The sequence below is a fragment of the Oncorhynchus clarkii genome, chromosome 13, assembly GCF_045791955.1.
Source record: "Oncorhynchus clarkii lewisi isolate Uvic-CL-2024 chromosome 13, UVic_Ocla_1.0, whole genome shotgun sequence".
Taxonomy (NCBI): Eukaryota; Metazoa; Chordata; class Actinopteri; order Salmoniformes; family Salmonidae; genus Oncorhynchus; species Oncorhynchus clarkii.
The window spans coordinates 10511557-10524998 of NC_092159.1; the positions used below are offsets into that span (position 1 = coordinate 10511557).

At 41.3% G+C, this 13442-nt stretch overlaps 1 protein-coding gene across 1 annotated transcript in view; it reads left to right on the forward strand.

Moving 5' to 3' along the window:
* LOC139424236 (B-cell receptor CD22-like) overlaps positions 1 to 13442 on the forward strand; it is a 58435-nt gene that overhangs the window by 12806 nt on the left and 32187 nt on the right. The window contains exons 6-11 of the mRNA XM_071175914.1: positions 5956 to 5974; positions 10416 to 10763; positions 10927 to 11145; positions 11298 to 11654; positions 12056 to 12310; positions 12921 to 13184. Of these exons, the coding sequence (XP_071032015.1) occupies positions 5956 to 5974; positions 10416 to 10763; positions 10927 to 11145; positions 11298 to 11654; positions 12056 to 12310; positions 12921 to 13184 (1462 nt within the window). The remainder of the gene's footprint in view (positions 1 to 5955; positions 5975 to 10415; positions 10764 to 10926; positions 11146 to 11297; positions 11655 to 12055; positions 12311 to 12920; positions 13185 to 13442) is intronic.

Consider the following 13442-nt stretch of genomic DNA (forward strand, 5'->3'; position numbering starts at 1 on the left):
TTTCTGTATCAACACGTGGTGACATCTGCATCTTGCTGTTTGTGGTTTTAGTCTGGGTTTCTGTATCAACACGTGGTGACATCTGCATCTTGCTGTTTGGGGTTTTAGTCTGGGTTTCTGTATCAACACGTGGTGACATCTGCATCTTGCTGTTTGTGGTTTTAGTCTTTGTTTCTGTATCAACACATGGTGACATCTGCATCTTGCTGTTTGGGGTTTAAGGCTGGGTTTCTGTATCAACACGTGGTGACATCTGCATCTTGCTGTTTGGGGTTTTAGTCTGGGTTTCTGTATCAACACGTGGTGACATCTGCATCTTTCTGTTTGTGGTTTTAGTCTGGATTTCTGTATCAACACGTGATGACATCTCCTGATGTAGAAAGGGCTTTATAAATACATTTTATTTTATTTGAATGTGATTTTAGCTGTTATTTCAGGGCCTGTGTTTGAACTGTTATTTCAGGGCCTGTGTTTGAACTGTTATTTCAGGGCCTGTGTTTGAGCTGTTATTTCAGGGCCTGTGTTTGAACTGTTATTTCAGGGCCTGTGTTTGAACTGTTATTTCAGGGCCTGTGTTTGAACTGTTATTTCAGGGCCTGTGTTTGAACTGTTATTTCAGGGCCTGTGTTTGAGCTGTTATTTCAGGGCCTGTGTTTGAACTGTTATTTCAGGGCCTGTGTTTGAACTGTTATTTCAGGGCCTGTGTTTGAACTGTTATTTCAGGGCCTGTGTTTGAGCTGTTATTTCAGGGCCTGTGTTTGAACTGTTATTTCAGGGCCTGTGTTTGAACTGTTATTTCAGGGCCCGTGTTTGAACTGTTATTTCAGGACCTGTGTTTGAACTGTTATTTCAGGGCCTGTGTTTGAGCTGTTATTTCAGGTCCTGTGTTTGAACTGTTATTTCAGGGCCTGTGTTTGAACTGTTATTTCAGGGCCTGTGTTTAAACTGTTATTTCAGGGCCTGTGTTTGAACTGTTATTTCAGGGCCTGTGTTTGAACTGTTATTTCATGGCCTGTGTTTGAGCTGTTATTTCAGGGCCTGTGTTTGAACTGTTATTTCAGGGCCTGTGTTTGAGCTGTTATTTCAGGGCCTGTGTTTGAACTGTTATTTCAGGGCCTGTGTTTGAGCTGTTATTTCAGGGCCTGTGTTTGAACTGTTATTTCAGGGCCTGTGTTTGAGCTGTTATTTCAGGGACTGTGTTTGAGCTGTTATTTCAGGTTCTGTGTTTGAGCTGTTAAATCAGGGCCTGTGTTTGAGCTGTTAAATCAGGGCCTGTGTTTGAGCTGTTAAATCAGGGCCTGTGTTTGAGCTGTTATTTCAGGGCCTGTGTTTGAACTGTTATTTCAGGGCCTGTGTTTGAACTGTTATTTCAGGGCCTGTGTTTGAACTATTATTTCAGGGCCTGTGTTTGAGCTGTTATTTCAGGGCCTGTGTTTGAGCTGTTAAATCAGGGCCTGTGTTTGAGCTGTTAAATCAGGGCCTGTGTTTGAGCTGTTATTTCAGGGCCTGTGTTTGAACTGTTATTTCAGGGCCTGTGTTTGAACTGTTATTTCAGGGCCTGTGTTTGAGCTGTTAAATCAGGGCCTGTGTTTGAGCTGTTAAATCAGGGCCTGTGTTTGAGCTGTTATTTCAGGGCCTGTGTTTGAGCTGTTATTTCAGGGCCTGTGTTTGAGATGTTATTTCAGGGCCTGTGTTTGAGCTGTTATTTCAGGGCCTGTGTTTTTAGGTTCAAAGTTTGGTTTATTTGTCATATACATAAATACATTGAACTGCTCAATGACAAGCGACCTCACCATACAATACATCAAATAATGGGCCTAAGCTACGGTCTAAGTACATCTATGTGTTTAATTCATAAAGGTCATCTTAACTGACTGATATTAACTGACTGATATTAACTGACTGATATTATTTGACTGATATTAACTGACGGATATTATTTGACTGATATTAACTGACTGATATTAACTGACTGATATTATTTGACTGATATTAACTGACTGATTTTACTGATATTAACTGACTGATATTAACTGACTGATATTAACTGACTGATATTAACTGACTGATTTTACTGACTGATATTATTTGACTGATATTACATTAACTGACTGATATTATTTGACTGATATTAACTGACTGATATTAACTGACTGATATTATTTGACTGATATTAACTGACTGATTTTACTGATATTAACTGACTGATATTAACTGACTGATATTAACTGACTGATATTAACTGACTGATATTAACTGACTGATATTATCTGACTGATATTAACTGACTGATATTAACTGACTGATATTATTTGACTGATATTAACTGACTGATTTGACTGATATTAACTGACTGATATTAACTGACTGATATTAACTGACTGATATTATCTGACTGATATTAACTGACTGATATTAACTGACTGATATTATTTGACTGATATTAACTGACTGATTTGACTGATATTAACTGACTGATATTAACTGATGGATATTAACTGTCGGATATTAACTGACTGATATTATTTGACTGATATTAACTGACTGATTTGACTGATATTAACTGACTGATATTAACTGACGGATATTAACTGTCGGATATTAACTGACTGATATTATTTGACTGATATTAACTGACTGATTTGACTGATATTAACTGTCGGATATTAACTGACTGATATTAACTGACTGATATTAACTGACTGATATTAACTGACGGATATTAACTGTCGGATATTAACTGACTGATATTAACTGACTGATATTAACTGACGGATATTATTTCATAGAACAAAACGTATAAGATCACCTAAACCTGTCATAACCTCAGACCTTACTTTCGGCATGTATCTCAAAACCCAATTCCCTCCCCATTAATTTTCCCTACAGGCAGAAAAAACCAGAGGTAACTAAATTCTAGTTTTTAGGACTAAAGACTGTTGAGCTCTATTATGTACAGTTGAAGTCGAAAGTTTGCATACACTTAAGTTGGAGTCATTAAAACTCGTTTTTCAACCACTCCACAAATTTCTTGTTAAAAACTATAGTTTTGGCAAGTCGGTTTCGGACATCTACTTGTGCATGACACAGGTAATTTTTCAAACAATTGTTTACAAACAGATAATTTCACTTATAATTCACTGTATCACAATTCCAGTGGGTCAGAAGTTTACATACACTAAGTTGACTGTGCCTTCAAACAGCTTGGAAAATTCCAGAAAATGATGGCATGGCTTTAGAAGATTCAAATAGGCTAATTGACATGATTTGAGTTAATTGGAGGTGTACCTCTGGATGTATTTCAAGGCCTACCTTCAAACTCAGTGCCTCTTTGCTTGACATCATTGGAAAATCAAAAGAAATCAGCCAAGACCTCAGAAAAAAAAATGTAGAACTACTTGGGAGCAATTTGCAAACGCCAGAAGATGCCACGTTCATCTGTACAAACAATAGAATAAGTATAAACACCATGGGACCACGCAGCCGTCATACCGCTCAGGAAGGAGACGCGTTCAGTCTCCTAGAGATGAACGTACTTTGGTGCGAAAAGTGCAAATCAATCCCAGAACAACAGCAAAGGACCTTGTGAAGATGCTGGAGGAAACACGTACAAAGGTATCTATATCCACAGTAAAACAGGTCCTATATAAACAACCTGAAAGGCCGCTCAGCAAGGAAGAAACCACTGCTCCACAACCGCCATAAAAAAGCCAGACTATGGTTTGCAACTGCACATGGGGACAAAGATCATACTTTTTGGAGAAATGTCCTCTAGTCTGATGAAAAAAAAATAGAACTGTTTGGCCATAATGACCATCGTTATGTTTGAAGGGAAAAGGTGGAGGCTTGCAAGCCGAAGAACATCATCCCATCCGTGAAGCACGGGGGTGGCAGATTCATGTTGTGGGGGTGCTTTGCTGCAAGAGGGACTGGTGCACTTCACAAAATAGATTGCATCATGAGGAAGGAAAATGATGTGGATATATTGAAGCAACATCTCAAGACATCAGTCTTGAGGAAGAAAGTTAAAGCTTGGTCGCAAATGGGTCTTCCAAATGGACAATGACCTTAAGCATACTTCCAAAGTTGTGGCAAAATTACTTAAGGACAACAAAGTCAAGGTATTGGAGTAGCCATCACATAGCCCTGACGTAAATCCTATAGAAAATGTGTGGGCAGAACTGAAAAAGTGTGTACCAGCAAGGAGGCCTACAAACCTGACTCAGTTACACCAGCTCTGTCAGGAGGAATGGGCCAAAATTCACCCAACTTATTGTGGGAGGCTTGTGGAAGGCTACACGAAACATTTGACCCAAGTTAAAGGCAATTTAAAGGCTACCAAATACTAATTGAGTGTATTAAACTTCTGACCCACTGGGAATGTGATGAAAGAAATAAAAGCTGAAATATATCACTCTCTATTAATATCCCGATTTCCGATTTCAACTGTACACTCTCAGTATTCTACAGTATTCTACATTCAAGCAAAATAGACAGGTCTTACTTACCAATCATCATCATAGATCAAAATATATTTATTTTCCTCATTGTTAATATTATGTTGACAATCCTTTTACATCAGATAAACCAAAGACCACAGTGTCAGTCAGTCCCTCTGGTGAAATAGTGGAGAGCAGTTCAGTGACTCTAACCAGCAGCAGTGATGCCAACCCACCTGCGGACAAATACACCTGGTACAAGAAGAATGTTACCTCGCCAAAAGCATCAGGACAGAGTTACAGCATCACTAACATCATCTCTGAGGACTGAGGAGAATACTACTGAGAGGCTGAGAGTATATATGGACGTCTCATCTCTTCTTCTGTGTTTGTGTATGTTCAGTGTAAGTACACCTAATTTTCATATATTCATTGATAATCACACAGGTCAACAACCATAAATAATCATGAACAATGTTACACAGTTATCATACCATAAGATACAATTTGTAGGTCTCTATTTCAATAAATATTGTTTCATTTTCTTCTTTCCTGTTTCCCCATTCATATCTCCATCTCCGTATTCAACACACACTGGCCTGTGTCCAGCTCTCCAGACTCCAGTGTTTCTCTGGGTTCCTGTGGTTGGGCTGAGGCTTTCCTGACTGTTGGAGCTCTCCTCGTTACCATCTCCTGCACGCTGAAGAGGTCAGTGTTCCCTAGCCAGGTTTACATGTACATATATATCAACTTCCACTAGAGGTCACTAGAGAGCAGAACTCACTCTGTCCCTCTTAGCAGTAGATCCATAGGAGGATGGGATGCCACAGCAGACACACAGGTGATTATATCAGTTAAAATTCCACCCCCACACCTGGTGACTTGAATTTACTGTGCCATAACAGTCTCTTTTCGACAATGTTCACTGTCACCTTGGCACAGCTCTCTCTCTCTCTCTCTCTCTCTCTCTCTCTCTTTCTATCTCCATATTGTCCATCCTGACCCTATCAGTGACTCTGAAAATGAGAACCAAGGGCCCTGACTATGATACACTGGCAATAAGTATGTTTTATTGTATTAATGTATGTTTTTATTTTGTATATAGTATTTATATGTGTGTGTGAGAGGGAGAGAGAGAGAGTAAGGAGGAGGAGAGATAGAGAGAGAGTAAGGAGGAGAGAGATTAAGGAGGAGAGATAGAGATAGAGGAGGAGGAGAAGAGAGAGAGAGAGTAAGGAGGGGGAGAGAGAGATAGAGGAGGAGGAGAAGAGAGAGAGAGAGAGAGAGAAAGAGAGTAAGGAGGAGGAGAGAGAGGACAGAGAGATAGTAAGGAGGAGGAGAGAGAGAGTAAGGCAGAAGAGGAGGAGGAGAGAGAGTGTAAGGAGGCGAGAGAGAGAGAGAGAGAGATAAGGAGGAGGAGGAGGAGAGAGATGGACACAGAAAGTAGAAGTGAGAGAATGTTGTAGAGCAGTGTGTAAAGTGCTCACACTGTGTTTCCTGTGTCACTGTCTCTCAGAGTGTGAGGGACTCGCCCAGTGACACGTTCACAACTCTTCAGAGAGATGCTTAGCACTCTGTTTATCAGACCATCCAGGGGAGAAAACCACCACTGAACCTGGACTGAAGAGAACCACCACAGAAACTGGATTGAAAAGTATCGTCACAAAATCTAGCCTGAAGATACCTAACATATTGCGATGATATCTAGAATGTTTTCCTGAAAATTAGCTTTAGAGGGATAGCTCACCCAAATTACAAAATGGCACAGACTGCTTACAGGGTAAGGAAACCAATGGACATGGTATGACAACAATCCATGCTTTGGTTTGGTTTCCCTTGGCACAGTTTCCACTTGCTAATGTTTTAGCATTTGTGGCACAAATCCCATTCAAGCCATGCGACCAATATTAGCATTTTCCACATATCATTGAAGCTCAACAAGTCACTTATAGAGGATTTGAACATGATGTGCTACTAATATCGGTCTTATGACTTGAATGGGATTTTTGCTACAAAGGCTATAACGTTATGCAAATGTAGGAGTGTTCGACATTGTAGCTGACTTCATAGGCGAGTCGAGATCTACAAATCACCTTGCTTGATGAATAACTACTCAATATTATTTATAGATCACTCAGTCAGTCACAATTTACCCATGATACATCACAGTTTTGATGCTCTCAAACAATGTCTGTGTGACTGCGGAAGGAAGCCCTCTGCATAAGCTTCTTGGTCCCTGACATAGAGTTGGGTAGAGGGTACATTTTTGCACCTTTGTCATGATGTCTTCTGTGACAGAATGAGCAGCATCATTGAGGGCTATTTCCGTTTTAAAGTAGTTCATGTCTTCTTCAACTTCCACAAGTTAAATGACAGTCGGTAAATCAGCTGAAATGGTGTATTCAATGGCTTTGAAGCAATTGTGCCAACTATTCAACTCTATTGTCCCTGACTAGTTCAAAGTTGGCCAACCACAGACCTCAAACCTCCAACCTCACACTCAGTGTCTATTTATATAGACTGATAGTAAGTTAACTTACAACACATCTCCCCTTCACTCTGTAAGTATGCTTGACGATATCTTACAATATTTATATTTTACAATTTGTTTGTAACCATGAACACCTAAATCCTGTTATGTGCATGGTGATGCTATTGTAATGTATGTTGTTTTGTTTTTCTGTTATGTACAGTTTACTCTGTAGATTTATTTTTGCATATTAATCTGATACAGTATTGTACATGTTGTTTCACATACAATACTTTAGCATGCTATTTTAAGGTCTCTGAGAGTAATAGATTGTTATGAGGCATTTTTTTAAATGGCCTAAAGTAAGAGTTATAGTGATTGGGTGGATGCTTCGTAAGAGCTTTAGGGGTAGTATTAACATGAGACACAGTGATGGTGGGTTGTGTTGAGGAGTAGTATTAACATGAGACACAGTGATGGTGGGTTGTGTTTAGGAGTAGTATTAACATGAGACACAGTGATGGTGGGTTGTGTTTAGGAGTACTATCCAGTGCCACCTCCACGCACCAGCCCTCCTGTGGCAGCCCCCCGCACCAGGCTGTCTCTCCGTCGTTTGCCTACAGGTGCTCCCGCCTGTCCAGCATTGCTAGAGTCTCCCCAGAGCTGCCAGAGTCTCCCATCTCTCCAGAGCTGCCAGAGTCTCCCGTCTGTCCAGAGCTGCTAGAGTCTCCCGTCTGTCCAGAGCCGCCAGAGTCTCCCGTCTGTCCTGAGCCACCAGAGTCTCCCGTCTGTCCTGAGCCGCCAGAGTCTCCCGTCTGTCCTGAGCCGCCAGAGCCGCCAGTCTGTCCTGAGCCGCCAGAGCCGCCAATCTGTCCTGAGCCGCCAGTCTGTCCTGAGCCGCCAGTCTGTCCTGAACCGCCAGAGCCGCCAGTCAGCCAGGAGCCGCCAGAGCCGCCAGTCAGCCAGGTGCCTCCATAGCCGCCAGTCAACCAGGAGCTTCCAGAGCCGCCAGCCAGCCAGGAGCTAACAGAGCCGTCAGCGAATCCCAGGCGGGCTCCGGCACTTTCCCTGGGTCGACCGCCCACCTGTCTATTTCCTCCCAAGTCGTATAGTCCATACTTCGCTGCTCCTGCTGCCGCTGCCTGTCACCACGCCGCTTGGTCCTGTTGTGTTGGGTGATTCTGTTAAGCTTTTCTTCCTTCGAAGGAGAGGCGGACCAAAACGCAGCGTGGTTATCTTGATACATCTTTAATAAAGATAATAACGAACAATACAAAACACTAAACGTAACGTGAAAAACCAAAACAGCCCTATCTGGTGCAAACATACACAGAGACAGGAACAATCACCCACAAAACACTCAAAGAATATGGCTGCCTAAATATGGTTCCCAATCAGAGACAACGATAAACACCTGCCTCTGATTGAGAACCACTCCAGGCAACCATAGACTTTTCTAGACAACTATACTACACCACAATCCCATGACCTACAAAAAAAACCTAGACAAAACACACCACATAAATAACCCATGTCACACCCTGGCCTGACCAAAATAAAAAATAAAACACAAAATACTAAGACCAGGGCGTGACACGCCCTCTGTTTGAGCCAGGTGTTTAAGTAGGCTAAACTAGGTAGCTAAGTGAAAGGGAAAGTTATTTTTTTTAAATACAACCAAATATTGCTCTCTCTTTCTTTCTTTCTCTCTCTCTCTCTCTCTCTCTCTCTCTCTCTCTCTCTCTCTCTCTGTCTCTCTATCTCTCTCTCTCTCTCTCTCTCTCTCTCTCTAGCTATCTATCTCTATCTCTCTCTCTCTCTCTCTCTGTCTCTCTATCTCTCTCTCTCTCTCTCTCTCTCTCTCTAGCTATCTTTCTATCTCTCTCTCTCTCTCTTGCTTATTATTAATTTTGGAAGAAATTAATTTGTTCAAAACTGTTCAACTATTGTCTTTCTCTCTCTTTGAGTCAACCACTCACCACATTTTATGTACTGCAGTGCTAGCCTATGCTTTCAGGACTAGATTCATTCTCTGATCGCTTGATTGGGTGGATTACATGTCAGTTCATGATGCAAGAGCTCTGATAGGATGGAGGACGTCCTCCGGAAGCTGTCATAATTACTGTGTAAATGTATGGAAAGGTGTGAGAATAATGAGCCTCCTAGATTTTAACCATAGTGCTACACTACAGAGTACTGCTGAGGCTACTGGAGACCTTCATTGCAAAATAGTGTGTTTTAATCAATTATTTGGACACATGAGAATAGATTTAGTATAGTTTTGTTAAAATGTATAACTTTTTTCATGTTTTACTATTTTTATTTATATGAAATTCACTGAGGAGGATGGTCCTCCCTTGGCTCCAATGGGGGGGGTGTGTGTGTGTGTGTGTGTGTGTGTGTGTGTGTGTGTGTGTGTGTGTGTGTGTGTGTGTGTGTGTGTGTGTGTGTGTGTGTGTGTGTGTGTGTGTGTGTGTGTGTCACTTGCTGTTTAGCCTCATAGCTTCGGGATAGGAAATATCCTTGAACTTGGTGGTCAGTGTTTAGCTTGCCGAGCCGCAGAGTTCCTATATTTGGACTCCTGAGAATAAAACAGCTTCTGAACAATCAATTTAGAAATATGTGTTTACAGTACTACAGATCTGTTCAATAACTGATTGTTGTTGATGATGTTGATGATGACTTTATTGTATCCATTAGGAATCCGGTGGAGTTATTCACCAGCTATAGAGTGAGTTGTTGTTTATGTTTCAGAGACTGCAGGGTGGGAGATGCAACAATGGCCTTGAGAACAGCAGGAAGTGTGTTGGTGGTCTTCCTCTGGTCTTTAGCAGGTATGGTCTTTCTCTGGTCTGTAGCAGGTATGGTCTTTCTCTGGTCTGTAGCAGGTATGGTCTTTCTCTGGTCTGTAGCAGGTATGGTCTTTCTCTGGTCTGTAGCAGGTATGGTCTTTCTCTGGTCTGTAGCAGGTATGGTCTTTCTCTGGTCTGTAGCAGGTATGGTCTTTCTCTGGTCTGTAGCAGGTATGGTCTTTCTCTGGTCTGTAGCAGGTATGGTCTTTCTCTGGTCTGTAGCAGGTATGGTCTTTCTCTGGTCTGTAGCAGGTATGGTCTTTCTCTGGTCTGTAGCAGGTATGGTCTTTCTCTGGTCTGTAGCAGGTATGGTCTTTCTCTGGTCTGTAGCAGGTATGGTCTTTCTCTGGTCTGTAGCAGGTATGGTCTTTCTCTGGTCTGTAGCAGGTATGGTCTTTCTTATATTTGAGTTCTCTGTTTATCAGACATTTCTAAAAGGATATGAATCATAATGTTATTCTGGTGTGTTCTGTTAGGAGTCTCCACTTCACTTTAAATAGTTATCTTTCACACCTCACTGAGGGATGCTTTTCTATGTTTTCTATTCACACTCAGCAACTACGGCAGCAAAGTCTGGAAAAATGTTACTGTCAGTGTGAGCCAATAGACCTTGCCTTAATTCTGATTCCATTGTTTTGTGTGACTGTGTTTCAGTGGTACTGGGTCAGAATGGCTGGAGTGTGACTTACACCACTCAGAGTATCTGTACCGTGAATGGCTCAACAGTAGAGCTGACCTGCTCTTACACATATCCCAGTGGCTATACAATCACAACAACCTTCTGGTTCACTAAAATATATGCTGAGGATAATTATGTGAGTCTGAAGGATGACCCAGACTACAAAGGACGTGTGACGTACCGTAAGGATAAAGAGAATGGTCACACCCTGACAATCACAGACCTGAAAGAGAGTGACTCAGCTACGTACTTGTTCAGATTTACAGATCAGACTGGAACATGGAGGTATACTGGTGAACCTGGAGTCACTCTGTCTGTCACAGGTACAGTTACATTCAATATAGTTAAACTGTTGAATTCCATTTAGTTCAGGACAATTGTCTTGGTTTGTATTTATGTCTGTATAACATAGGATTTCTTCCATCTTTGTGTTAAGAGTGTTAAGTCAGTGATAAAGGGATTTACAGTGATATTGTTTTTCTCCAGGTCTTCAGGTGAAGGTGACTGATGGACATCAGGATAAGACACTGACCTGTAGCACCACCTGTACTCTGACTGACAATCCCACCTACATCTGGTACAAGAACGGACAACATCTAGATGAGAGCACCTCCCCCCAGTACAAAGACCCAGTCTCCAGTAACTATGAAGACAGTTACTCCTGTGCTGTAAAAGGCCATGAGGATCTCCTCTCTCCTGCAGTGTGTGAGTGTGAATCTAATATGGAATCTAATACAGCAAGTATACAGAATGATTGTACTACGTCCTTTAGGTCTCACTGTATAATTTGATGGGGCTTTTATGAAAATAACTGAACATACTGTATAATGTACTCATGTGATTCCATTATGTTTTAGGTGTCCAGGGTCAGGACTGCAACACAGTGACTTACACCAAGAGGACAATCTGTGCCTTGAAGGGGTCATCAGTGGACATATCCTGTACTTATTTCAGTCTTTATAACATGACATCATCACTCTGGTTTAGTCCTAAACAGAGATCTAGGTGGAGGGATGAGTTGATGCCTGAGGACCTAACCACAGACCCAGGGTATGCAGGTCGTGTGGAGTATGTTGGAGAGAAGGAGAGAGGTCGCTCCACCCTGAGAATCACAGATCTGAGAGAGGAGGACTCTGCTGAGTACAAGTTCATATTCAACACACAAACCTCAGGATGGGGGTACAGCTTCCCTGGAACAACTCTGACTGTCACAGGTAACACTGGATCATGTTTATTCAGAATATCTGGATGAAAGTTTTCTGGCTCACCTGTCTCCCTGACTGTCATAGGTAATCTGTCACTAATCTCACATCTATGACACATATCAAGATAGATGTAATGTGAGTGTTGTTTTGTATGTATGCTAATGAGAATGTTGTGTTTTAATCTGTTTTATTGATTCTATGGAACTCAGGACTTCCTGGAAAACAGTGGAAATTATTACAGAGTTGACTGTCCTGTCTAAATATATCAAATGAATGACAGTAATTACCTTATTTAAGGGCAGTCATGCAGACACTGCAGTGTTATGTAACAGGGAAAAAACCAAATATAATATTTCACATAATAGGACATATATAGGAGGATAATAATGATTTGGTTCCTTTGACTCTAGATGTTGTGTTGGAGATGGATCCTACATCTGTGTCAGAGGGGGAGAGAGTCACACTGAGATGTAGAACCAACTGTACACTGGACCCCATCACAGCCTACAGTTGGTATAAGAATGGACAGCCTATACCAAACAGCAACACCTCTTCTCCTGTCTACATCCTATTCTCAGTCAGCAGTGAGGATACAGGCAGATTCTCCTGTGCTGTAGAAGAACATGAGGATCTCCCCTCTGCTGAAGAGACTCTCACTGTCACATGTAAGTACATTGGGGATTTTAATGTCCAGTTTGATATACTGACAATGTTGATACTTGAATTTAGAATAGATTATTTCACACATAAATATATTTATCAATACATATTTTAGTGGGTAACATCCTGTCACTCCCTGGCCATAGAGAGCCCTCAGTTCTCTATGGTGTTTAGGTCAGAGCGTGACTAGGGGGGTGTTCTAGTCATTTATTTTCTATGTGGCTGGTTTGTGTGGTTCCCTATTAGAGGCACCTGGTCATCGTTGCCTCTAATTGGGGATCATTTTTAGGAAGCCCTTTCTCCCATCTGCTTTGTGGGATATTGTTTTTGAGTGAGTTCATGTTGCACCTCAGTACTGTTGGTCGTTGTTAGTTTCTTGGTTTATTTTAAGTTTCACTAAAAATAAAGATGTAGAACTCCAATCATGCTGTGCCTTGGTCCGTCTCTCCACACGATCGTGACTCATCCATTTCCCTGAATGTGCATTACCACAATGTCATCATTATTTTTAGTGATTCTGTTTCACATTTTCTTTTGCTCTGAATTAATAATTTATAAATTATTTCAACTAAACACAAATGTTGCTATAAATAAATACAATGCATTTTACACCAGATGGTCCAAGGAACACCTCAGTGTCAGTCAGTCCCTCTGGTGAAATAGTGAAGGGCAGTTCAGTGACTCTGACCTGCAGCAGTGATGCCAACCCACCTGTGGACAAATACACCTGGTACAAGAAGAACGTAACCTCACCAAAAGCATCAGGACAGAGTTACAGCATCACTAACATCATCTCTGAGGACAGAGGAGAATATTACTGTGAGGCCCAGAATGGAAGAGGATCTATGAACTCTACAGCTCTGATGATCATTGTAGCAGGTAAAGTTACATCTTCAATACTTCAATACAAAATGATGTTCAATAAGAAATGATGTTTCAAGGTATCTTCTTCTAGTTTGCCTCATTACACTTTGGTTTATATATACATAGGCTTCTATATACAAGTATTGCATTAATGTCCTGTATTGCTGTATATTCGTTTTCACTTCATAATAACCTGTACTCATATCATCTATATTATCTTTTAGAGAAACAAACCTCAGTTCTAACTGCAGCTGTAGGAATCATAGTGGTTGT